The sequence below is a fragment of the Somniosus microcephalus genome, chromosome 11 (genome assembly GCF_052327205.1).
Source record: "Somniosus microcephalus isolate GS21.2 chromosome 11, FLI_Smic_1.0, whole genome shotgun sequence".
Classification (NCBI taxonomy): Eukaryota; Metazoa; Chordata; class Chondrichthyes; order Squaliformes; family Somniosidae; genus Somniosus; species Somniosus microcephalus.
In genome coordinates, this window is record NC_140997.1 from 171,686,084 (window position 1) to 171,712,203 (window position 26,120).

Below are 26,120 nucleotides of genomic sequence, written 5' to 3' on the forward strand. Positions count from 1 at the left end.
CTCTCTAAGCCTGTCTCTCTCTCTCTAAGCCTGTCTCTCTCTCTAAGCCTGCATCTGTCTCTCTCTCTCTCTAAGCCTGTCTCTCTCTCTCTCTCTCTAAGCCTGTCTCTCTCTCTCTCTAAGCCTGTCTCTCTCTCTCTAAGCCTGTCTCTCTCTCTAAGCCTGTATCTGTCTCTCTCTCTCTCTCTAAGCCTGTATTTCTCTCTCTCTTTCTCTCTCTCTCTAAGCCTGTCTCTCTCTAAGCCTGTCTCTCTCTCTTTCTCTCTCTCTCTCTCTCTAAGCCTGACTCTGTGTGTCTCTCTCTCTAAGCCTGTCTGTCTCTTTCTCTCTCTCTCTCTCTCTGAGCCTGACTGTGTGTGTGTGTGTGTCTCTCTCTCTCTCTCTCTAAGCCTGTCTCTCTCTCTCTCTCTAAGCCTGACTGTGTGTGTGTCTATCTCTCTCTCTCTCTCTCTCTCTCTAAGTAAGTAAGCCAGCCAGCCTGTGTGTGTGTGTGTCTCTCTCTCTCTCTCAAAGCCGTCTGTCTCTGGCGTTCTCTCGCTAGGTTCGTGTTTCTGTCTTTCTAAGGCTGTCTGCCTGTGGCTCTCCCTGTCTGGCCGGGTAATTTAAAATTCCTGCTCCGCTGATTGGCGGTTGGCGGGTCACGTGGCGCGCTCTCGCTCTCCGTGCGGAGGCTGGCGCTCGTGCCACAGACGGACCCGGCTGCACTTCACTTCACTTCACTCGGCAACGCTCCGTCCCGAGCCTCGCCTCGCCGCTTCGGGCTCAATTTCCATCTCCCCTCATTCTCAACCGACTCCTTTGCGGCATGGGGGACAAGAAGAGCCCTAACAGGTAACACACCCTGCCTGGCCGTGCGACGCTGGGGCTGAGGAGAGAAGACCTTTAAATGGTGGTGTTGGTGCCTGTGGGTTTTTTTTTTAACGTGTGTGTGTTCGCCTGGTTTTACCCAAGTGGCCGTGTGTAGCTCGCCTGGTGCCAGGGCTCACCGTGCAGCTATGGCGGCCGGCGCTGTGTACACACACTCTCAGCCACAGGGAGGGAGGAGAGGAGAAAACGGCGGCGGTGGGTGAAAGAAAGGACGGGAAAAACAGGCGATTTTTTTGTTGTTGTTGTTGCAGCGGCGATGGGAGCCGATCGGCGCTCGAGTGTCCGGGGGCCGGTAATGTCGGAGCCTGTGTGTGTGTGTATATATGTATAAAAATATAATGTTCTTCCTTTTTATATTTTTATTACAGTTTTTCAAGGCCAAAGAGGCAAGCCAAACCTGGCTCGGAGGACGGTTTCTGGGACTGTAGTGTCTGCACCTTCAGGAACAGTGCGGAAGCTTTCAAATGCAGCATTTGCGATGTACGGAAAGGGACGTCCACTCGGTGAGCGACGAATTCTTTCGATTTTTTGTGTGTCTGTTGCCTTTTTATGATTTGTGTGACTGGGGGGTGGAGATGTGTGCCTGGAAATAATTAAATATTGGTTGAATCCAGACTTGTTGATTTTTGATACCTTGGCTGGATGGATTCGATTGCATTTTTGTTGTTTTGTAATAGAATGGTTATATAATGCCCCCTGCTTGTGTGTATATATTTGTTGGTCGATCAGTATTTTTGTCTTTTAAAATAAAGGCTAGGATTGGAGCTGCCATGACATTCTGTTGTAAATGGCAGGCGACTGGAGATGGGCATGATCATGGGGGAGGTAACGAGAATGGAGAGAGAGGAGGGGGGGGCGCGCTCCTGGGGAATGTGTTTAACTCTTAAGCGGCACACAGATAGCTGTTATCACCTACTTGGTTTCTGAGAAATTTCACGTCGAGGTGAGTACGCGTTTGTCCTTGAGCAGGTTTAAAATTGAATATGCCATTGCAGACGGTGTGCAGAGGTTGGTGCGTTCGTTAATGTATTTTTTTTTAGATAGCGACACACAGTGCATGGTGAAGTAGTGTGAGGATTTATTTTTCTTTGTGTATCTTTCCAATTTTATCGTACGTGACTTAGCTGAAAGTAAATCATTCACCAGTGGTTTGGGTAAATCCACTTTCTTTAGTGGTTGACACTGCACGTTTGCACAGCGATGAGTGCATGGAAGGGTTTCAGGAACTGCTTTTATAAACTTCGATGATTGTCGTCATTTATGAAAATATTTTTTTAAATGACGGTATGTCAGTACTTGCTTCCAGCTGTGAGTAATAATTGACTTTCTGCAGAAATCCCTGTGTGGGTTGTTTATTGTGATGTGGCCGAGTTCTGACTATTTATCTGACGCAGTGATTGAAACTCGTTGTGGGGAAACACTTTCAGAAAGTTATGTCTGTTTTCTGCGGAAACAACTGATGCATGAAAAAAATAGCCACAATGTTGTGAGAGCCGTAAGATCGTAAGCATCTAATCCCAGTCGCAAGCAAATACGTTTCCTGTCTCTTTAAATGGTTCTGACGTGTTGGATGACTTGCTTTTACAACGTCGGACAATTTGGCCAACCTACTTACATTTTTAAGACATTTTTGTTTGCTGGAATTTATTGCTACAGTTTTCTAAGTTATGAATATCGAGGCAAAAGGCTTTCTGATGGAGGGCAATGCTTCCAGATTCAGTCAATGAACTGGCGTAGCTTCTATCCCATGGGGCTAAGATGTGTAGAGGCGTCACGGTGGAATACATCTTTCAGCGTGTTCATTCAGTGCAGCGATACTACACTGGTAACAAAAAATTAACTCTCTAGCTCCCGGAATTAAACGAACATGCGTAATGTCAGCGATATGGCATAGTTACTGCTGTTATGTCCACAGCATTATCGATTTGTGGGGTTAAGTCCTGCATTATAAACCGTTGTAACAGTTGTATTCCCAATCACTGAGACCAAAGCAACATTTGAGAAAATGCAGTTTTGAAACACGCCCATACATTTTTTTATTGGGAAAGAGCATTGCCGTTAATTTGCTTTTTTATATTTATGCAAATAGAATATGAATAGAAATCATGTTTTACTTGAACCATACCTTGTGTATGATGGGAATGAACAAGCTGCATTTTCATTTTGGAGTTCTATTATTGGATCAGTTAGATAGGTATTTGTGGTCCACTTCAAACTTTTCGCATGTGATTGCTAGTTGAATGGAAAATCCAAATGTTAAATGTGTTTTCAAAATGACTAACAATACCAAAATTACTGCTATGTAGTTGGGGCATGCATTGTAGATTTGCTGCTCTCTATTTTGCAGTTTTGGAATTTTGATTGCAGGCAAGACTATAATGGACAGTAGTTTTCAGTGGAGGAAGAGGACAAAATGCCAGCAACACAAGGGAACTTAAACAGCCGAGTGAATTTAATGTTTTCGGAAAAAATAATGGGACTCGCGATAGACAAATCTCCAGAACCTGATGGTTTCCACCCCAGAGTATTAAAAGAAATAGATGAGGAAATTGCAGATGTGTTATAATTTTCCAAAACTTTCTAGATTCAGAAATTGTGCCTTTTGAATTGGAAAATTGCAAATGTCACTTCCATTATTTAGGAAGGAGGGATACATCGGTTGTGGGACAGTTACTGGAATCTAATTTTGGAGATAGTGATTGGGCACTTGAACAAGTAGGAGCTGATCAGAGAGTCAGCAATATTCAATCTCCATAATGAATATCAGGAAGATTGAAGCCATTCTTTTCAGCCCCTGCCATAAACTCTGCTCCCTTACCAGTGACTCCACCCCCTCCCCCATAGACTTCCCCCCCACCCCCCCCCTTGGCCACTCACCCAGGCTTAACGAGACCATGCAAAACTTTGCTGTCCTGCTCGATCCACGGGTGAGCTTCAAAGCCAAGAGCCTATCCCCCAAGACCACCTGAGCCCCACTGCTGTTAAAACCCTCATCAATGTTTTAGTCCCTAGGACTCTTTTTCTCTGAAGTCTGTCTTACTGACCTTCCATCTGTTGCCTGACATTAACTTTAAGTGCCTTGGGATGTTTTTACGTTAAGTGTGCTATATAAATGTAAGTTCAATCTCCAGTCTCTGCTGAGTTAGCTGATCTCAACTGAAGCTACTGCAATTGGCCTTGGACTTGAGTTAGAGGGGGAAATCAGTCAAATTTCTGTTCTTGCTCCCTGTTAAAAAGCCTAAGAGCATTGAATAAGGTCGAGATTGGGTTTTGCTGCGATTCCCTCCTGTCCTCTGGGTTGAATATCCTGTCAACATTCACTAGGCCCACATGGATACGCACACCACTTGGTGACTTCTCAGAAGGATGTGGCCCTTATACATTTGTACCCCAATGTGAATTGGTGCTTTCAGGAGGAATGGAGACATTTGACTTGCTGTTTTTGTAGAGTAATGACTATAACAAGTACTTTGTGCAAAGTTTTGCAGTTTTAATGGAAAAGGTTGAGGGACAGTGTGGCTAAATGTCAGTGGTTTTTACTGCCTCTAGTTTAATATCCATATGTTCAAAATTAACAATGAGAAGCACAAAGAGACATGACTCCTTGAATGCTAATAGTTCAGGATAGCATTTTAATGCGTTTGGTCTTTTTGTAAAACTTAGTTGTAGAGCTTTATTATTTTGGGTAAAGACTGGGAATTGGAGAATGGCTCCGAGGGGTGTTTCGTTCCCCTTTTATTCATACTTTTGGATCTAAAAACTGACTAGATCAATGCAATTGCCCAAAATGTCTTGGAGTTGCTGGAACAATGGCTTAATAAGCTGCTAGATATACTTGCATGCTGTGAGATGTGTGCTCAATTTGTTTCCATGTTGTCCATATCCTTGAATTTAGTGCACATGCTGGTTTATCTTAACTTAGAATGGTTCCAGACATAACAATTTACAGTAAAATTAAGTTTTATAATGAAATACTTTGGCAGTTATGGAGAATAAAGCAATGTAGTGTTGCCCCTTTCCCTGTTTTCTTCTATTTTCTTTTGCTCTCCATCCTTTTTCTGGCCTGGAAAATTCTACTTAGTGTTAAGAGCTTGTGTTCTGCTTTTCTGAAAATGTTTGAGTGAGTCACTGAAATTGTTTTTCGCTGTCATTGTTGAAAATGTGATCGGATAACAGAGAAAGTTGACGCTACCAACTTTACTGCAAAACTAGAATCGTGTGGTTGATGTGTCAAAGTGAGATTTCAGATATCTGTGTTGCGCGCACGCATACATTCATTCTCCATGGAATCATTGAAATTTACGGCACAGAAGTTTTATCTTTTGACAAGTTTTTTTTACTGTGATTGCAAATGTTATTACTTCGGTTTAACTCTTATCAAAACAGCTTTCTACACTTAAGACTTGCATCTTGGCTAGCATGTTATCACATTAGTTTGTAGCTTCAAAATGTGCATTTAAATAAAACAAAAACAGATGATTAGGAAAAACTTTTGATACCTGCTGTAAAAATTGATTAATTCTCAACGATAGGCATTGGGTGTCCTACTGAATGTGGAATAGCAATTTCTTGCCTGAAGAAAATTCAGTTCACATTTTGAAAGGGAAAATCATTGCATACCATTCAAGGAGAATAGTTCCCTGTAGAGCCAAGTGTGCTCACTTTCTCTTGTATGTTTCAAATGCTACATTGCTTCTACCCAAAGCTCTCTGCCTTTCTGGGATATTCTTGCATCTTAATCTGCATTTTCATTCCTATTCTAAAACTTTTTCTCAAATTATTTTTTTTTATGCTGCATTGTGTTTCTTCCTCTCTGTACATATACTGTCCTTCAGTTGATGATTAAAATCGGTTTTGGCGTTTAAATATGCATCTGGTTGTACATCAAATAACGGGACCATTTGGATTATTTGAAGTTATGGCAAGTTTTCAGTTAACTTTACTATTCAAGAGAACATTGAGGAAAAAAATGGAAATTTAGAAATGAACAGGTTTGTCAGCATCTGGAAAGAGGATGGGGTGATATTTTTTCACGTGTATTTTCTTCATTTTATAAGAATATTAGCTATGATACAGTTCTGATCATGTAAAAACCACAAGAGTGAAGCTTGGCCAATTAACATGGTCATTGAATCCTGTGATCATTAGTACTTGCACTCCTAATTTATAACTTCCATTAATTGTCTAAATGTTGTGCTTGAGCGTTGCCATTTGAGCATATATTTTACTGTTCTATTTGCATTTTTATATTGTGGGAGCAAGGATAGCTTACTATCTGAGTGTATTTCCTACTCGCTACACTTAAGTTTCATATGCTCTCTGCAGCGGGATGTATTTTTTGTACCATGATGCTAAAATTACTATGATACTGCAATATTGCTGTAGTTACCAATCCTGTAACTTACTCTCTCCATGCATGCCAACTGCCAGCATTTCATAAGAAAAATCAGCTTTATTTATGGGGTTATCAGTTGAAATGAACAAATGTAATCAGTTAGCGGGCGCAACAGGCGGCTGTTTGAATTCAATTTTTTTTCCCACTGGAGAAAATTGAAGCAGAAAAGTTTGAGACGAGCTGATGGTTTCGGAGAGTTGCAGTTATAGGTGGGTTTATTTACTGCTTGTCTCTGAAGAGTTTGTGTATATCAAGAAATCTGATGTAACTTAGCTTTTCACTTTTACTTGTGCTTGCATGGTTGAAGTTCCTTTGTTCCAGTGGTGTAACTGGGAAGGGACCTTGCATTATCTATTTTAGTGTACTAATGAGGGACATTAATAATCAATACGAATATAATTGCCACCCTCTGGATGGTGCAAATGATAGCACAAGGTTCAACCTCCCATGCCTGTTCTTGGAAACCACATTTTTGTGTACTTCTGACTCTTTTAATGACTGCACTGTGTATTTATTCTTCTTTCCAGCAGAAGAAAATAAATCTTTCTGACCACTTCAAAAAGCATAATCGGCTAGAAATTTCTGTTGGCGATGATAGCAGGCTGACACTTAGGGCTGGATTTTGATACTGGAGGCGTGTAGGGGGCGGGACTACAACTTTTGGGGTTGTAGTCCCGCCTCCATCGAGTTTTGGCCAACCCACGAGATTTTCACTTGATTGGCCTTGTTGAGCTTGCTGGGCGGGCTCAGCAGGCCAATTAAGGGCCACCCGGCAACAGGGGACATCACAGATTGACACATCATCTGTCAAGAGCTCTTGACAGATGAAATATCACCGTTTCACAGCTGTTTGAAGCTGTCAAGCACTGACAATCTGTACTCCAGGTTAATTCCTTCCTCTCGGGCTGATTTAGAGATCTCCCCGTAACAGAAAGCTGAATGCTGCAACTTTTGACAGCTCGCGGCCATTCTGCTCTCTGTGTCGGTGAGATGAGGGATTCCCGAGACCTGAAGGAAGGCAGTAAAGGTAACTTCTTTAAACACTACACACACCAAACACACCTCTGCACTCATGCACCCATCACTTACCCGAACACCGGACATCTCGAACCCTTCAGCCCAACGGTCCACCTCGCTAACTTGGCGTGGTTTGGAGCCGTCGGGAATCCCACACTTCAGGAATAAAAATGGGGATTAGGCCAAAAACTGCCTGTTAACAGGCAGTTAATTGGCACTAATCCCCTTCCCGCCTCGGGGAGGCGGATCCCAGCACAGGTCGGGTATCCGCCTCCTTTGAAACTGGCATGGAGGCGGGTTGGGGGTGGGATGGGTTCGTGCCCCCCGATTTCACGATTTTAACCCCCCCCACAAGCCTCCAATCCCGCCTCCACGGCCCAATGAAAATCCTGCCCTTAGTGTTTGCTTGATATTTCTCTGCATTATTTTAGTGGGAAGATTTTACATTTTATTTTAACAAGTTGTATTGCAAGCCATATAACTTTGTATTTTTCATACTTAAATTATCTCTAACCCTTCCAGGTGAGAACCAAGTTGTGGCCTCCAAGGCAGAATTATAGTAGGCTGGAATAGGCGCAACGTTGGGTGTCAAAACTCAACCTTAGGAAGAAGACATGTTCACAGATGATCTATAGAAAATAAATCTGACTCTCAGCACTCATTCTCCTTCAGTAACTTCAGGCAGCTTTTCTGGGACTGTCTGCTTTTGTTATTTTGTAGGTTGGCATATGTAATTTTGACCTCTGCACATAAAAGGCTAATTGTATTAGCTGTGCAGACTTGGAGTGTATTTACACTACACCTGTAGTTTTGGTGCAAAGTAAAATGACTTTGCACTGATGCCACAGTTCTAGTGTAAATGCAGCCTGACAGTGGAGCCAAGCAGAGTGAGATTTCCTGGATTTCAGCAAGTTAATTCTAAATGTAATTCTAGTGATATTCATATAATACTTGCATGAAAGTGTATCACAACATTGAAGGGAATCGACTTAGATATAATTCTGCCAATTTACTATATTGTTACTAATGCATTAAGGTGCCTAATGACAAACTTATAAGTTATTGATTGCAGGGATGAGTGCTTTCTAGCAAATAAAATGAGGTTAGCAGTAGTATTAAAATAGTGAGTTTTCAGGAATAGGCAGTGAATAAAAAGAGGACTGTATAAATTTCAAGTTCCAGTTTTGGCAGAACTACAAAGTTGTGAAAAGATGATATCTACAGGTTTGTTCTTTGGTCTACCACCCCTCCCCAGCTTGAGTTCTTGCTATGTATATGTATATAGCAAGAACATTATTGTGGCTGGTCCTCTTACTTACAAGGGATAATTTTGAAGAAGCTAAGAGGCAATTGTACTACATTTTCAATTGTTCACTCTTGAAAATAATGAACTGCTTATCTAATTAGTTTTATTTGTGTGTGTATATAAGCTGTAATGTTTCCCTGTCTCAGATAATAAAATTCCAGTATTTCATGTGATACAGAAGAAGGAGCTGACTCTTCCACTATGATGCCTCTGCTGGTAAACTGAGCATATAAAGTAATTCACACACAGATTATAGGAAAACTGCGGATGCTGGAAATCTGAAATAAAAACACAACATGCCTGAAATACACTGCTGGTCAGCACCACAATTTGGATCAATCCAGGAGGGGTTAAAACCCAATTTTGGAGTCTGCTTCTTGAGTATGGCTCTTGGTAAAACTTTCAGCCATGGTGTTGTATCTAGGCAATACAAATTTCAGTTGATTGAAAGAGTTTATGCTGATTTGGTGTCTTGCTATTTTTCTTTGTATTTAGCCTGTAAATAAAGCTAATAGTTTTAGCCTGTATTCTTTGGTCTGATGGCATGGATTGGCAAAGTTCTTGAGTTAATTTTTCGTTCAGTATTTCTTGGTATTGTCACTCTTCAGCTTGTATTCTAGGTAAAATTCTGTTTGGCAAAAGCTTTGCTTGACATTCTGCCATCTAAACATAGGGTTTGCTGCTGGACGGTTCCATGTCTGTAAAGTTATTCCGTATTCTAAATTCCTATTTCGACATTTACAATGGAAGTTACCTATGTAACTTGTCACGCTGTAATTACACCCTCCTGCCAATGATGGGAAAGTGTATTACAACATGACAAGTCGTATAGGCCGTTTCCATTATAAATGTGGACATTGGAATTTATTATGAAAATAAGGACTGAATGTATGACTTCAAAATGGGACTGAATTACATGCGAGTGTCCTGGATCAATTATCCCTTGGTCTTGACTCCCCACGTGTTAAACAAGTTCACAAATTGACTTAAACACTTTGGTTATAAGAACATAAGAAATAGGAGCAGGAGGAGGGCACTCGGCCCTTCGCGTCTGCTCAGCCATTCAATAAGATCATGGCTGATCATCTACTTCAACTCCACCTTCCTGCCCTATCCCCATATCCCTTGATTCCCTTAATATCCAAAAATCTATCGATCTCTGCCTTGAATATACTCGACAACTGAGCCTCCACAGCCCTCGGGTAGAGAATTCCAAAGGTTCACCACCATTAAATTACAATTCACATTGGGCGGGATTAGTTTGTTTTGTGATCTGATTATTATTGTGTTTCATTTAGTTTATCCGTACAGCTTCAGCTGGAGATCTGCTCCCAGATCTTCATTGGTGCTGTTCAATAACTGGATACAAGAACATGCATGAGTTACTCCGCGGAGTGACTCCCCGACCCTCTCTCTATCTCAGTAGGTGATTCCTGCAGTGGTGTATAGTTCTACAGACCTGTTGTCAGGCCTTTGTGGTACTTTACTCAATTAGCCCTTCATGTGTAAGTCTTGGAAATGTTAGTGTAATTAAATGTGGTGCACATCACAACTGAATCTACCTGTCCTCTCGCATACTTCCCAGCAAGGCTGCTGGATAGTGATGTGGGAATCCTGGCTTTTTTCACATTTCTGCTTTTGCTCTTTGCATTTCTCCTTCCTTCTAAAAAAAAAAAACACACTGGGGTACTGATTTCAGTTGTAGCACCCCTTCTGCTATTGCAGTTTAGATAGCTCACCCCAAACACACTGGGATTTGAGCCGTGGTTATTCCTGGTTTCTATGGCTTAGTATCCCATTGAGTGGTGTATTTACCCATTGAGTCACTGAAGTTGACTGACTCATTTTCTACCCTCGCTCCCTGTAAGGAATGACTGCCCTCAGCTTGACACTTTTCTGTGATGGCAGGGTTGAGTTTGGAAACTTGTAGTATTGGCCGCAGTTTGCAACTGGTGTCTTTTTACATGTGGAGTAATACATTGAAGCTCTACTATGTAACTGCATACAGAATTATTACTTACAATTGGCGTTACCTGGCAGTTGCTTTAAAATTTATGGGGGATGGTATTCTATTGAATGAGGTTATAGTATGTGAATGAAATGCAGTCCCATTACCTTGGGGCTAGTGCATGTGATGCATTGAATTTAATGTGGTTGAAGAATGCAAGTACAACGGAGAGGAATAGCAGTAGCAGTGATGGGCATTTTTCTACACCTGTTCTTTGTTACTCTTGAACTTTTTGTTCTTTCAGTGAAATTGCCTTTGGGGTTTGAATGAATCAGTAACTGCATCCAAGAATTTAGCATTGTTCCCACACGATTGCTGTAGCCCAATCTCTATACTAACATGAATTAATTTCTTGCTTGAGTGAGTATAAGGAAAATTAATGTACTGGTTTCCCAAAGTTTTACACATTCTATTGTATAAGATGAAGTGCAGTTGAATTCTAATAAATATAGGCCTAGTTTATTCTTGGCTCTTGGTCTCTTAAAAAAGCAACATTCTGATCTTTAACTTTTGCTGATCGCTCAACCTGTATAAGCCTAAATTAGAATGCTTCATTCTACAAAACTAACCTTTTTCAGCAAGTTGTTAAAGAGGACTGAGATGTTGGATTGACAGAATTCTGTATATCAAAAAATGTACACTTGAATAATTGGGATATTTTTGTTAAGCTTTTCTTAGAAACTCCTGAACAAATGAAGAAGTAATTTTGTTCAGTAGGGGTCAGCAGAGGTTTCTTAACCACCCCCCCCCCCAAAAAAAATGAAGGCTGTGTTTCTTTGAGGTGGGCGGCATGAGATGGTGTTTCATAATGACAGACCACCTGCTTTTTGATTCTTACTGAATGGGCACATACTCCCCTTGTACAATCTTTTCCTGAAGAGGGCTAGGTGAAAATCTAATGCTAGTAAGAGCTGTAGCCCAGATCTTCCCCAATTGCAACCTGTCAAGAGCAGTTATATTTGATTTCCTTTTAAATAACAATGATAAAGGAACCTAATTTCATGTGCCAGTATCCCAATTTAAATTTTGGAGAATATTCCTTATTCCGTTTCTTTCCTTCATCTTCTCTTTCTCCTCTCCTCCCACCCCTTGCAAACTGCATATTATGGTCGCAACAATTGCAAGCAGTGTGGCAATCTCGTTAAAATAAGCACATTTTCAAAGTTACTACATTGCTTTCTTTATGCTCATGGAGAACACTTGTAGATTTTAAGTAGAAAGGGCTTGTAGAACATGGGCTCAGTTCATATTTCAAAACCGGGTCCTGGACTCGAGGGTTCATAAGGCCATTAGATTTCTATATTTTGCTGTATTTGAGTTACCAGCACATTTTGTTGCTGTATACTACTAGTAACACTGTAATGACATACCTGTGTTCATTTGGGTAGCTCAGACTGTCGTCTTAAGTTTGAATGCAGATCTTTGGGATTATGTGAATATTTGTGAATATATTATGTGAATATTTAATCTAAATGTACACTCTCGGGAGCTGCAAGCCTACATTTCGTTGTACTGCACTTGTGCACTAACAATGACAATAAAATTTGATTTGATTTGCAAGGGTACATATACAGAACTGTTGATAAAAGCCCATTAGATCAATTTTTTTTAATTTGTTGGTGTCCTGTATTTTGAATGGCAAAAACATTGGAGTTTTGTGCAGTATGATGTAACATCATAGCTTAGAATCTGGAACACAGATTTGTGTTTAAATTTGGCAAGGAAGAAGTGGGATAAATAAAGTATTGGGAAGAGTCCTGCTGTGCTTTGTGACATTTATAATGCAGAACTGCTTTTTAAAGTGGCTTTGTAAATTGTAGCTTTGCTCTCCTGCTGGCAATAGGGTTGGACTGTTTAGCTAGCAGGAAGGATAGTGACCAAATATGGCAGTTCTCAGTTTGCCTCCTGTCCCCCCTCCTGCCCTGGCTTTTTGATCTGCATCGCAATGAAAGTGCCTTTGGCGCTTTAAATGGTGCCACTGTTCCTCAACCAGAGGGAAGCTGATGCAGTGTTGTTGGACATGATTGGATATGCAGTTTATTTTTATTTTTTTAATTCAAGTGCTTTAAAAAAGAACATTTCAATACCAGTATAGGTAGGAGTGGAAGAGCTTGAGATGTGCTTTTTTTTGGTTCTTACAAATTGCTGTCGTATTTCTTGGTAGGAAACTAGAGGCTGTTATTTCTTGCCGCTGCCAAAATGTTGAGTTTATTTAGGTTTGTTAGGCTATGTTATTATATGATTCTAATTGTTTCTTCAGCTTTTGGTTGCTCCTTTTATTAAAAAAAAATGTTTAACTGAGTTGAACAGGTTGTATTGCAAGCGAAGTGTTGACAGTTTTAAGGTACATTAAAGGTATTCTAATATAAATGATGGCGTTTGAGAATAATGGCAAGAGAGACCCACTTTTCATGAGTTTTGTTAGCTGTTGTGTGGCTTTCACTTAAAATTAAACCAGTGCAGCCAGATTCCCCCCCCTCTGATATGGGAACTGCAGATTTCTGGTTTTTAAAGATCCTCAATTCTGAGCTGCAGGAGCAGCTGAAGGAAACACTGCAGAGCACGGAGTTACATAGATTGCAGGCTTCTGTTTGAGTATCATTACCTCCATGATGTCTTCTGAAAATACAAGTGTTTTAATTCTAGTCTATTACAGGTCTTTCTTTGACTGGGAGATTGATCAATTCCATATAAGATGCTCTTGTTTCAATTTGTGCAGTATTTTGTGTTCTTCAATGAGTTAACGCCACTTCCTTCTCGAGCCATTTTCATTTTGAGATTCAGAAGATGAGGGACAACAGAATTGCTTTATTTTCACTCGTTGGTACTGCAGACCAACAGTTAGAAATTGAGTTTTAGAATTTGGAGGCACTATTTCTTGGAAAGCTAGTGGTACAGAATTGGAGAGATGATGAAAATAGCCAGCACCCAAATGGGATTCCCCTCCAATGGTATCCTCCTCTTCTGCCTTTCTCTCATGATGCTGAGTGACCCCCATAGAGCCACCTTGCTCTCTCTATACACGAGGGCCCATTTGTATGAGTTTAGACAGGGACTACTGGTGCATAGGGTTTTCATATCGGAGCCTGATCTGGTCTCCGTGCAGTGTTCGATTGTTCTTTTAAAGTAGCAGGGATGTGTACTAACGAGATTCACTTTGTATGATATAACCTTATCCTTGTGGTTTTAAACCCTTAATTATTTTTCAAAGATAAATTGACAGATTTACTGTGGTAAGCTGGGGTCTGACTTTCATTTAACCTTAAACCAGGACTTATCTGTCTGAGCAAACTGGGTGTGCCTGTAATGGGTGAACACATTGTGGCACTCTTAACTATTTTCAAGGTTTCCTACATACGCTGTGACCAGTTTATGAATTGCGCTGAAGACCTTCAGCTGCTTTAATATGTGTTTTGCCACTTGTGAAATAAAACACAACGGATTGGACTTGATTTTTGTCACTTAATTGAAGGCACTTTTACATTTTCGTGTATGTACAGTTTTGAAGCTGAGATAAGGGAGCTGAATTTAGCAATAAGAATGTGTGGAGTTGGCACAGGGATACTGCTGTCCTCCGATCTGAATTAAGTAAATGTCAAATGGATTCCTAAATGCATGGTTTGGGGAAGTGGAGTAGAAGAAATACAGCTAAAAGATGACACCGTTCATGTCTGAACATCTCCAGGTGCATTTCACAATGATTTCCTTGAAGTGCTGTGGTTGTCATGCAGTATAACTAACTGGAAATGCTGAAAGACTAAGCTGCTTTAACATTGTGCTTGCTATAGGCTGACCGTAAGTCCCTGTTTTCCAGGGACCGTCCCTGGATTAGGTATTGTGTTCCCAGGTAAACAATGTCCCTGGGAGAGCCAGCAGTTCAGAAAACTCATTCCCTTACATAGTCTTTGTTTTTTAAAACGCGAATGTGTAGAACTCCTGGAGAGAGATACTCTGCCTGTTCCCGCCCGGTTTGAGTTCAGCAGCCGGTTGGACGGAGGTGACGATGGAGGCCCTGTCTTCCCACACTGTGGCACGGCGGAGGAAAGGCCCCATCGATAGCTTGGACCACACTGCATTCTGGGGGATTGAGTCACCTGACCCCATGTTTCAACTAATAGTGACTTGGCTGGAGGGCGGAACCTTTAAAATGCATGGGAGAAGTAGCAGGCTTGGTGAGAGCTGTTGGGTGAGTGGATTTACTTTACCTCAGATTAGTGTGGTGCATCGTGTGTTTTTTTACTGAATAAAGTGAGCTCTAAATTCTCCCACTGGGAAGAGGTTTCTGAAACCTGAGACGGGGTGTTTCACACCTTATATTGAAAGTCTCAATCTGTTTGGAACAGATTTAAAATTGAGAAATTAAAAGATGGGGTAATTGGGGATGAGTATGGATGGTAAAGCACTATTGCCAGAACACATGCGAGATTCGGTATAAAGTGAAAATAGTGTTGTCTATACGCATGTTCCACGAGCAGAAGCAACAAAGTCGTCATGCCGGTTTTCTTGAAACGCGTCCTGGCTACTTTGCTGTACTCCCACTCTGTGTGGTCCCTGGATTCGTTTAGAAAATATGGTCACCCTAGCTTAGTACTGCACTTACGCTATCCCAACACAGGTATTGCACAACCAATGGTAGTGCCAAAATAAAAAGGTAAAACTGCAAATGTTGGAAATCTAAAATAAACACAGCAGGTCACAACTCATGAAGGGTACACACCTGAAACATTGTAACTGTCTCTTCTCTACGGATGCTGTGTATATCCAGCATTCTCTCTTTTAGTTTAACGAAGTAGATTTGCGACTAGCTGGTCGGAAGACCCCTATGGCACTCTGGGAGACTAGCATTTTTTTTTCTGTGTTTCTATTGGCTCATTGTACAGCACTTGCTAGGATGTTGTAGCCCTTTGTATTTGCAAACACTATGTGCTGGGGAAACAACTTTGCAAGAATTTGGACTATAAATAAAAACATTGTTTAAAAATTGAACATTTGTGACATGAGGTTAGCACACTAGGACTGTTGCTGCGTGTTCAGTGTAACAAGTCACGTTCTACAGCACAGAATACTACTTTCAGTGAATCCCTGCCTACAGTGCACATATTTGCTGTAGATTGCAACAAGGCAAATAAGGCATACATAGGACAAACAAATCATCTGATAACAATTAAACTAGTACTTTTGGGATGTTCGATTTGGATACTGTTGAGGGGGATGACTTACCAGAGGAAGGCAGCAGCAGCCAACTTCCCGGCACCAGGGGTGCTTCTGCTGCTCAGGAAGGGAGGAAAAAGAGTGGGAGAGCAATAGTGGTAGGGGATTCTATCGTAAGGGGAACAGATAGGCGTTTCTGTGGCCGTAGACGTGACTCCAGGATGGTTTGTTGCTTCCCTGGTGCCAGGGTCAAGGATGTCACTAAACGGCTGCAGGGCATTCTGAAGGGGGAGGGTGAACAGTCAGAGGTCGTGGTTCACATTGGGACCAATGACATGGGTAGAAAGAGGGATGAGGTCCTGCAGCAAGAATTTAGGGAGCTAGGTAGCAGATTAAAGAGCAGGACCTCAAAGGTTGTAATCTCTGGATTACTCCCGGTGCCACGTGCTCGTGAGTATATAGGAATAAGAGGATAGAGCAGATGAATGTGTGGCTGAAGAGTTGGTGCAGGAGGGAGGGCTTTAGTTTCCTGGATCACTGGGCCTGCTTCTGGGGAAGGTGGGACTTGTACAAGTCGGACGGGTTGCACCTGAACCAGAGCGGGACAAATATCCTTGCGGGGAGGTTTGCTAGCACTGTTCGGGGGGGTTTAAACTAAAATGGCAGGGGGTTGGGAACCTGAGCAGGGAGACAGAGGAAAGGGAAACAGGGATAAAAGCAAAAGATAGGAAGGAGAAAAACAAAAGTGGCAGTCAGAGAAATCAACAGTTTAATCAAAACATGGCCACAGTAAATAATTCTAATAGGTCTAAGAGCATTAAAAAAACAAGCCTGAAGGCTTTGTGTCTTAATGCAAGGAGCATTTGTAATAAGGTGGACGAATTGGCTGCGCAAGTAGAGGTAAACGAATATGATTTGGTTGGGATTACGGAAACGTGGCTCAAGAATGGCCAAGACTGGGAACTCAACATCCAGGGGTATTCGATATTCAGGAAAGATAGGCAAAAAGGAAAGGGAAATGGGGTAGCATTACTGGTTAAAGAAGGGATTAATACAATTGTAATGAAGGATATTAGTTCTGATGATGTGGAATCTGTATGGGTAGAATTGAGAAATACTAAGGGGGAGAAAAACATTAGTGGGAGTGGTATATAGACCTCCCAACAGTAAGGCGGAGGTTGGGGATGGCATGAAAAGGGAAATTAAAGAAGCGTGCAATAAGGGCACAGCAGTTATCATGGGTGACTTTAATCTACATATAGATTGGGCCAACCAAATTAGTAACAATACTGTGGAGGAGGAATTCCTGGAGTGTTTACGGGATGGTTTCCTGGACCAATATGTTGAGGAACCAACCAGAGATCAGGCCATCTTAGACTGGGTATTATGTAACGAGAAAGGATTAATTAGCAATCTTGTTGTACGAGGCCCCTTGGGTCGGAGCGATCATATGATCGAATTCTTCATTAAGATGGAGAATGAAGTAGTTGACTCAGAGACTAGGGTCCTCAATTTAAATAAAGGAAACTATGATGGTCTGAGGAGCGAGTTGGGTAGGATTGATTGGGGAATGGCACTTAAAGGGTTGACGGTGGATAGGCAATGGCAAACATTCAAAGACCGAATGGATGAGCTACAGAATTTGTTCATCCCAGTTTGGCATAAAAATAAAACAAAAAAAGTGACTCAACTGTGGCTGACAAGGGAAATTAGGGATAGCATAAGATCCAAGGAGACGACATATAAATTGGCCAGAAAAAGCAATAATCCTGAGGATTGGGAGCAGTTTAGGATTCAACAAAGGAGGACAAAGGGATTAATTAAGAAAGGGAAAATAGAATATGAGAGTAAGCTTGCAGGGAACATAAAAACTGACTGTAAAAGCTTTTATAGATGTGAAGAGAAAAAGATTGGCGAAGTCAAGCGTAGGTCCCTTGCAGTCAGAATCGGGGAATTTATAATGGGAAACAAAGCAATGGCAGACCAACTAAATTCATACTTTGGTTCTGTCTTCACAAAGGAGGACACAAATAACCTCCCAGAGATGCCAGGGAACATGGGGCCTGATGAAAGGGTGGAACTGAGAGAAATCAGTATTTGTAGGGAAATGGTGTTAGGAAAATTGATGGGACTGAAGGCCGATAAATCCCCAGGGCCTGATAATCTACATCCCAGGGTACTTAAGGAAGTGGCCCTAGAAATAGTAGATGCATTGCTGGTCATCTTCCAGAACTCGATAGACTCTGGAACAGTACCCATGGATTGGAGGGTAATGTTACCCCACTATTCAAAAAAGGTGGTAGAGAAAAAGCAGGGAATTATAGATCGGTAAGCCTGACATCGGTAGTGGGGAAAATGCTAGAATCTATTATAAAAGATGTAATAGCAGAGCACTTGGTAAGCAGTGACAGGATCGGACAAAGTCAACATGGATTTACAAAAGGTAAATCATGCTTGACTAATCCACTGGAATTTTTTGAGGATGTAACTGGTAAAATAGATAAGGGAGAACCAGTGGATGTGGTGTATTTGGACTTTCAGAAGGCTTTCGATAAGGTCCCACACAAGAGATTAGCGTGCAAAATTAAGGCACATGGGATTGGGGGCAAGGTATTGACTTGGATAGAGAACTGGTTGGCGGACAGAAGGCAGAGAGTTGGAATAAACGGGTCGTTTTCCAAGTGGCAGGCAGTGACTAGTGGGGTACCGCAAGGATCGGTCCTAGGACCCCAGCTGTTCACAATATATATTAATGATCTGGACGAGGGAATTGGATGTAATATCTCCAAATTTGCAGACGACACAAAGCTGGGCGGGAGGGTAAGCTGTGAGGAGGATGTCGAGAAACTCCAATACGATTTGGACAGATTGGGTGATTGGGCAGAAACATGGCAAATGCACTATAATGTGGATAAATGTGAGGTTATCCACTTTGGTGGCAAAAACAGGAAGGCAGATTATTATTTGAATGGCAATAGATTGGGAGAAGGGGAAGTGCAAAGAGACCTGGGTGTTCTTGTGCACCAGTTGCTGAAGGTAAGCATGCAGGTGCAGCAGGCAGTTAAGAAGGCAAATGGTATGTTGACCTTCGTAGCAAGAGGGTTCGAGTACAGGAACAAGGATGTCTTGCTACAGCTGTACAGGGCCTTGGTGAGACTGCACCTTGAGTATTGTGTGCAGTTTTGGTCGCCTTACCTGAGGAAGGACGTTCTTGCCATGGAAGGAGTACAGCGAAGATTCACCAGGCTGATACCTGGGATGGCAGGAATGACGTATGAGGAGAGATTGTGTCGATTGGGCTTATACTCACTGGAGTTTAGAAGATTGAGAGGGGATCTCATCGAAACCTATAAAATTCTGTCAGGCCTGGACAGACTAGATGCAGGAAGGATGTTTATGATGGCCGGGGAGTCCAGAACCAGGGGTCATAGTCTAAGGATAAGGGTAAGCCATTTAGGACTGAAATGAGGAGGAATTTCTTCACCCAGAGAGTGGTGAGCCTATGGAATTCTCTACCACAGAGGGTGGTGGAGGCCAGTTCATTAAATATATTCAAAAAGGAGTTGGATATATTTCTTAAGGCTAAAGGGATCAAGGGATATGGGGAGAAGGCAGGGACAGGGTACTGAATTTGGATGATCAGCCATGATCTCATTGAATGGCAGAGCAGGCTCAAAGGGCCGAATGGCCTTCTCCTGCTCCTATCTTCTATGTTTCAAACAAATCATCTGATAACAATTAAACTAGTACTTTTGGGATGTTCTCCTTTCCCCTCCCTCCCCAACCCCTCAATGAGCATGAATGTTGACTGTGGGTCAAAATGACAACAGACCTATGATTTTCACCTTTTTATCATGGAACTTGTTGGCAGCAGTGATGGTGCTTTGATCCACTTTTTTGCAGTCAGAAGCATTTAGATGTGGGGATGATTGCAGTAGCAACTACTTGCGTTGGCTACTCACCTTGGAAGAAGACTAATTTGTGTATTCTGCCAGGAAGGCTATAGAACTGGGGGCTCATTTGGGGAGAAGGTTAGCGTTGGCAAATTATATTTGTAGATAACGTAGAAAAACTGCGTAGAGACCCCACTGGCTTGTAACATTCAGCACGGTGCAATCATGTTCAGATGAAAGGTTGAAGATTAACAGATCCTGCTGTAGTTACCTTCTTTCTACCATTGGTTGCCTCCGATATAGGTAGTGAAATTTTAATGTTCCCTTGTTGGAGAACAATTATGTTTTCTTACCATACTTGGTTGGACAGCTCCCAGAAATTGAATCCTGAGCATCTGTTTATGGATTGCTAGGCGATATTGTATGGCCATTGCTCTGCAGTGCATGTGCTCCGATTGTGGGTGGACAGGACTGCTCCCTTGTTTCTCGGGTATGATTCTCGACTGATAATTTGGTTGGTCACGAGTAAAGGGGATCGTTACATTTGTGTTTATTTTGCCTGGTTAGTGCATATTTAACTATTTAATTGCTTCTGTACCTGGATGAATGCGATTACTTGGTGCTGGTGCTGCCATCTAACTGGATGTGGTTAATTTGTCGAGTGAAGTCAGTTTTTTTCGTAGCTGCTTGTGAAATTCACCAGTGCAGCTGTCGCCTGCATTGGCTTCCTTTTTAGGAACATAGGGGTTGGGCATGCAGCCCCTCGAGCCTGCCCCACATTCAATTAGATCATGGCTGATGCTCCATTTACCCACCTTGGCTGCACGTTCCTTAATACGCTTACTCTATCGATCTCAGTCAGGAAAGCTCCAATTGTTCCAGCATCCACAGCCTTTGGCAGAGACAGTTTCAGATTATAGATGTGATAAGTGCATAACTGCTACAGGGAGAACTTCACACTCTTGTCACGATGCCACCGTGCCTCTTCTGTGTCCTGCCATAAGAACATAAGAAATAGGAGTAGGAGTAGGCCCTTCGAGCCTGCTCCGCCATCCAATGAGATCATGGCTGATCTTCTGCCTCGCCTCCATTCACCGGCCCTATCATCATATCCCTTGATACCAATCTCAACTTTTATGTGATTACAGAATTTTTCCTCCAGTGGGACTCTGCTATTATTGTATGTTTATTTCACTTGGCAGCATTCTTGTCTTGAGTCAGAAGTTTAAGGTTTAAACACCACACTAGGACTTGAGAACACAAATTTAGGTTGACACTCCAATGCATTACTGAGGGAGCACTGCTTTGTCCAAAGCACCAGTGGTTCAGGTGAACTTTAATGGTCTTGTGGTACTATTTGGAAAAAATGGTGAGTTTGTCTAATGTCTTGGCCAATGTTGCTGCTTCAGCTAATGTCACTAAAAGTAGATGAATTTGTCATTCACCTCATTGCTGTTTGTGGAACATTGCTGTGCTCAAATGGCTGCTGTGTTAACAATGACTAAATTTAAACATACTTATTATATGTGAAGTGCTTTGGGACGTTTGATGTGGCAAAGCACTAGAAAAATGCAAGTCATTCTTTGTTCTGAATTGGTATAAGCTGAACAGACAGTGTTAATGTTATTTGGGTGGTTCATGAATCCCCTGATGCACGCTCAGGGTTTTCCTTAAATGTGGAACCCAGTGCCTCAAAGTTCATCGTCCTACCTCCCTGTACTTAGAAAATGCCAGTCTCTCAAGATTCATAGTCTCAATAACTGGATTCATCCGGTGGGACTACATGCATGGCTCCCTTCACTGCCACGCCAGAACAATGAGCTTCTTTGCTATTAACTGTTCCAGCAGAATTTCTGTATTCAGATAGCTGTATCCTGGTCCCCTGGCACAGGGTTGCTAAGATGCCACAGGCTGTTACTATCCAATGGCTCTGATATATGTTCCATACAGGAAGAAAATTATTCTTTTGATTTTTGGAAAAATATCTTCTCCATTCCTGAAGTGCTGGTTACAGTGGCTTCTTTAGTGCTCATTCAGCAATTGAATCACTTTTTTACTCTGAGCTTCACTGGTCCTTCAATTTCTCTAGACTGTCTGTCTTTGTTAAATAACTGACTCCTTCTAATTGAGCTCCTTGTGGTTTTGGATCGGATTGGCAAAACTAATTTTCCATTGTCTCATCTTGTTTGGTGCTTGTCGTCTGCCACGCTTTCCTTCCCTTCAACTTTTTTCCTTGACGTTGTTTATCTTTAAGGACTCGTAAATTTGGGACCCCCTTTTCTGCCCTTCCGTAGAAAACTCTGGATTGTGGTTTCTCTGTTGCTGAAGGGATCTGTAAATGGCCTGCTTCCAGGAGACTGCAGATACTGCTATTTTCCTGGTAGTGAGGAGGTATACGACGACAGTTTTTTTTCCTTCTCCATATAGTAAGATGCTTCATTTCTGCTTGGCACTTCCCTCAATACAGTCATCCTACTTTTTTTCCAGTGAATTTCTGTTATGTTACAATAGTTAGTCTATTATTCCTATCTTGTTAGCTGCTGTTATCTATGCAAGTTGTGCCATGGGATTATCTGCTTGGTTTTTGTTTCAGTATACTTCATGTGCCCGTATTTTCAAATATTGTAAACCAAGTGAATATGGTTTAAATCAAGATGTGGATCATTTAAATATCAAATTTGAAATTATTTGACTCTGGGGTCCTCTACCTCCTAATTTTGTGGTTTTAATGTGTACTTCTTACCTGTGGCTACTCAATTATTTATAGTATTGGCCTGGATTAGGAAGAAGCTCAAAGTAATTTCTGGTGAAGTTTTCTTGTGCTGTCTGCAGGAGCTTGACAACAGTAGGACTGGTTGATATATAGGCACTATAAAACAAGACTTGTGCTGACTGACCACACAGTGGCTTCACTTGAGATTGGAGCTGATAAGAGTATCAACCCCTTCCTGTTGCCAAAACTAGACACAGGACTTCTTTGGTGGGTGGTTCATATTGGCGTACTTCTGCTGCAGTTGATGAACAATAGCAATTTCTCCCGCCCTTCAGCCTTTTCTTTTCCCTTTAAGTTCAAAAGGGTTACCTTTTTTAAAAGAAATGTTGCACTCGAGCAGTCTAAGGTTTACATTCATGGAGGAATAGAGTAGCAGTGTCCTTTTACTCTTTATTCCTGGTTTCCAATCTATTCCAGACTAATGTGATTGATGCAGTCATATACAGTACCAGGATTTATCTACATGGCATACACAGCATGGAACTGTCTGCAATTTTTTATATCTCTGGCATCAAACTTTTAGTCACGTCAAGGCTTCATCGATCTGCGACAGCAAAACTTGTTAGTTAATTTCACATGAAAGCATTATACACACACTGAACTTCCATTATATCGGAAAGTGTTCCTTTTATGTTAGAAGTGCAGCAAATATTCTGTACTACTTCCTGTTGTCACTATTAACCCTTCCCTTGCTTGGATGAGGTATTGGATGGTTCGTGGAAATATACTCCAGCACAACTCGTGACCTTAAGGAGCAATGGAGTGCTGTTTCTATCTCTTTAGATTCTTTTAAAATGCATGGAAGATTAAAGTCAGAGGAATCCTTTTGTTCCATTAGTCTGGACTGGATGCAACCTCCGTACCAATTATGTGTTGCTCAACTGTTATCGAAACATAGAAGATAGGAGGAGTTGGCCATTCGGCCCCTCGAGCCTGCTCCACCATTTAATGAGATCATGGCTGATCATCCAAATTCAGTACCCTGTCCCTGCCTTCTCCCCATATCCCTTGATCCCTTTAGCCTTAAGAAATATATCTAACTCCTTCTTGAATATATTTAATGAATTGGCCTCCACTGCCTTCTGTGATAGAGAATTCCACAGGTTCACTACTCTTTGGGTGAAGTAATTCCTCCTCATCTCTGTCCTAAATGGCTTACCCCTTATCCTTAGACTGTGACCCCTGGTTCTGGACTCCATGGCCATCGGGAACATCCTTCCTGCATCTAGTCCTGTTAGAATTTTATAAGTTTCAATGAGATCCCCTCTCATTCTTCTAAACTCCAGCGAGTACAAGCCCAATCGACCCAATCTCTCCTCGTACGTCATTCCTGCCATCCCAGGTATCAGTCTGGTGAATCTCTGCTGCACTCCCTCCATGGCAAGAACATCCTTCCTCAGATAAGGCAACCAAAACTGCACACAATACTCAAGCTGTGGTCTCAACAAGGCCCTGTACAACTGCAGCAAGACATCCTTGTTCCTGTACTCAAACCCTCTCGCTAAGAAGGCCAACATACCATTTGCCGCCTTAACCGCCTGCTGCACCTGCACCCAGGTGTCGTTGCACTTCCCCTTCTCCCAATCTATTGCCATTCAGATAATAATCTGCCTTCCTGTTTTTGACACCAAAGTGGATAACCTCACATTTATCCACATTATACTGCTTCTGCCCAATCACCCAACCTGTCCAAATCATACTGGAGTTTCTCGGCATCCTCCTCACAGCGCACACGCCCACCCAGCTTTGTGTCGTCTGCAAACTTGGAGATATTGGATCTAGCTCCTTCGTCTAGATCCTTTTTATTTATTTATATATATATATATATATATATATATATATATATATATATATATTTGTGAATAGCTGGGGTCCTAGGACCGATCCCTGCGGTACCCCACTAGTCACTGCCTGCCACTCGGAAAATGAGCCGTTTATTCCAACTCTTTGTTTCCTGTCTGCCAACCAGTTCTCTATCCAAGTCAGTACCTTGCCCCCAATCCCATGTGCCTTAACTTTACACGCTAATCTCTTATGCGGGACCTTATCGAAAGCCTTCCGAAAGTCCAAATACACCACATCCACTGGTTCTCCCTTATCTATTCTACCAGTTACATCCTCAAAAAATTCCAGTAGATTAGTCAAGCACGATATACCTTTTTGTAAATCCATGTTGACTTTGTCCGATCCTGTCACTGTTTTCCAAGTGCTTTGCTATTACATCTTTTATAATAGACTCTAGCATTTTCCCCACTACCGATGTCAGGCTTACCGGTCTGTAATTCCCCGTTTTCTCTCTACCACCTTTTTTGAATAGTGGGGTAACATTAGCTACCCTCCAATCCATGGGTACTGTTCCAGAGTCTATAGCATTTTGGAAGATGACCAGCAATGCATCTACAGGAAACTTTCGTTTAACCAGAGGCTAAAAGTCCGGAAAGCTCTATCTACCGGCAAAATTCAGGAGCCGCTTTCTATAAGTTTTTTTATTTCTTGCTTTTTTTCCCCCCAGTCAGGCTCTGCAAGGTCTGTAGCTAAGCAACAGCTTCAGCTAGAGACGCTTGCAGCTGCAGCCGACTGTTTTGAAGCTGTTGCTAAGCAACAGGGTTTGTTGATTCACACGGAGCTGAAAAGCTCTGTTTTAACATTGCCGCTGGTTTATATGGCAGTTGTGATCTAACGGCACCAGCTTGGTCCCGTTAGTGCCGGATACCAGAAAGTTTCCTGTACTATTTCTAGGGCCACTTCCTTAAGTACCCTAGGATGTAGATTATCAGGCCCTGGGGATTTATCGGCCTTCAATCCAGTCAATTTCCCTAACACCATTTCCCTACAAATACTGATTTCTTTCAGTTCCGCCCTTTCATCAGACCCTATGTTCCCCGACATCTCTGGGAGGTTATTTGTGTCCTCCTTTGTGAAGACAGAACCAAAGTATGTATTTAATTGGTCTGCCATTTCTTTGTTCCCCATTATAAATTCCCCTGATTCTGACTGCAAGGGACCTACGCTTGACTTCGCCAATCTTTTTCTCTTCACATATCTATAAAAGCTTTTACGTTCTCTGGAAGCTTACACTCATATTCTATTTTCCCCCTCTTAATTAATCCCTTTGTCCTTGAAATAAAGAATAGATTTGCCTTTCTGATCTAGGCTTTATTAACTTAAAAATCCGGTAGCACATCTTCAACACCCAGTCCTAACTAAAGGCTGGAAAGAACTGAATTTAAGATGGCCACCACAAATCACATGACATCAACTACCAATGAGATTACAGCATATATCCCAAGGCAGGAAACAAACAACCAATCACAATACTTCTTACTAAACATAAAGAATAATCACCACATTCACCCCCCCTTTTTTAATATAAAGTCCAACCTAAATAACCTTTACAATTTATAATTAATTATTTACAACTAAAACTATGCACAGACAAAATAAAACTATTCAACATGGCACAATACTAAGTGAGCAACAACAAATAGTAACATTGCACATAAGTATTAAGTATCTCTCAACTAAAACAATATAATATAATATTTCAACAATTTTAAAACATTACTATCAATTTAAAAGTCCATTTTCAATCGGTCGACCGGATATCTTGTTCGTGTCGACCTTCTTAACTTTGGTGAAATTCCTTGCCCTCCCACACCAGGAGACACAGAAGTATCTTCTGCAGGAAGGCTATCCCTATCCCGATTTTC

General features: G+C 41.8%; 1 protein-coding gene across 1 annotated transcript in view; it reads left to right on the forward strand.

The window, feature by feature from the left end:
* The first annotated feature begins 674 nt into the window (after positions 1 to 674).
* rybpb (RING1 and YY1 binding protein b) overlaps positions 675 to 26,120 on the forward strand; it is a 104,188-nt gene continuing 78,742 nt past the window's right edge. The window contains exons 1-2 of the mRNA XM_086001429.1: positions 675 to 831; positions 1,236 to 1,370. Coding sequence (XP_085857555.1) covers positions 806 to 831; positions 1,236 to 1,370 — 161 coding nt within the window. The 5' untranslated portion in view covers positions 675 to 805. The remainder of the gene's footprint in view (positions 832 to 1,235; positions 1,371 to 26,120) is intronic.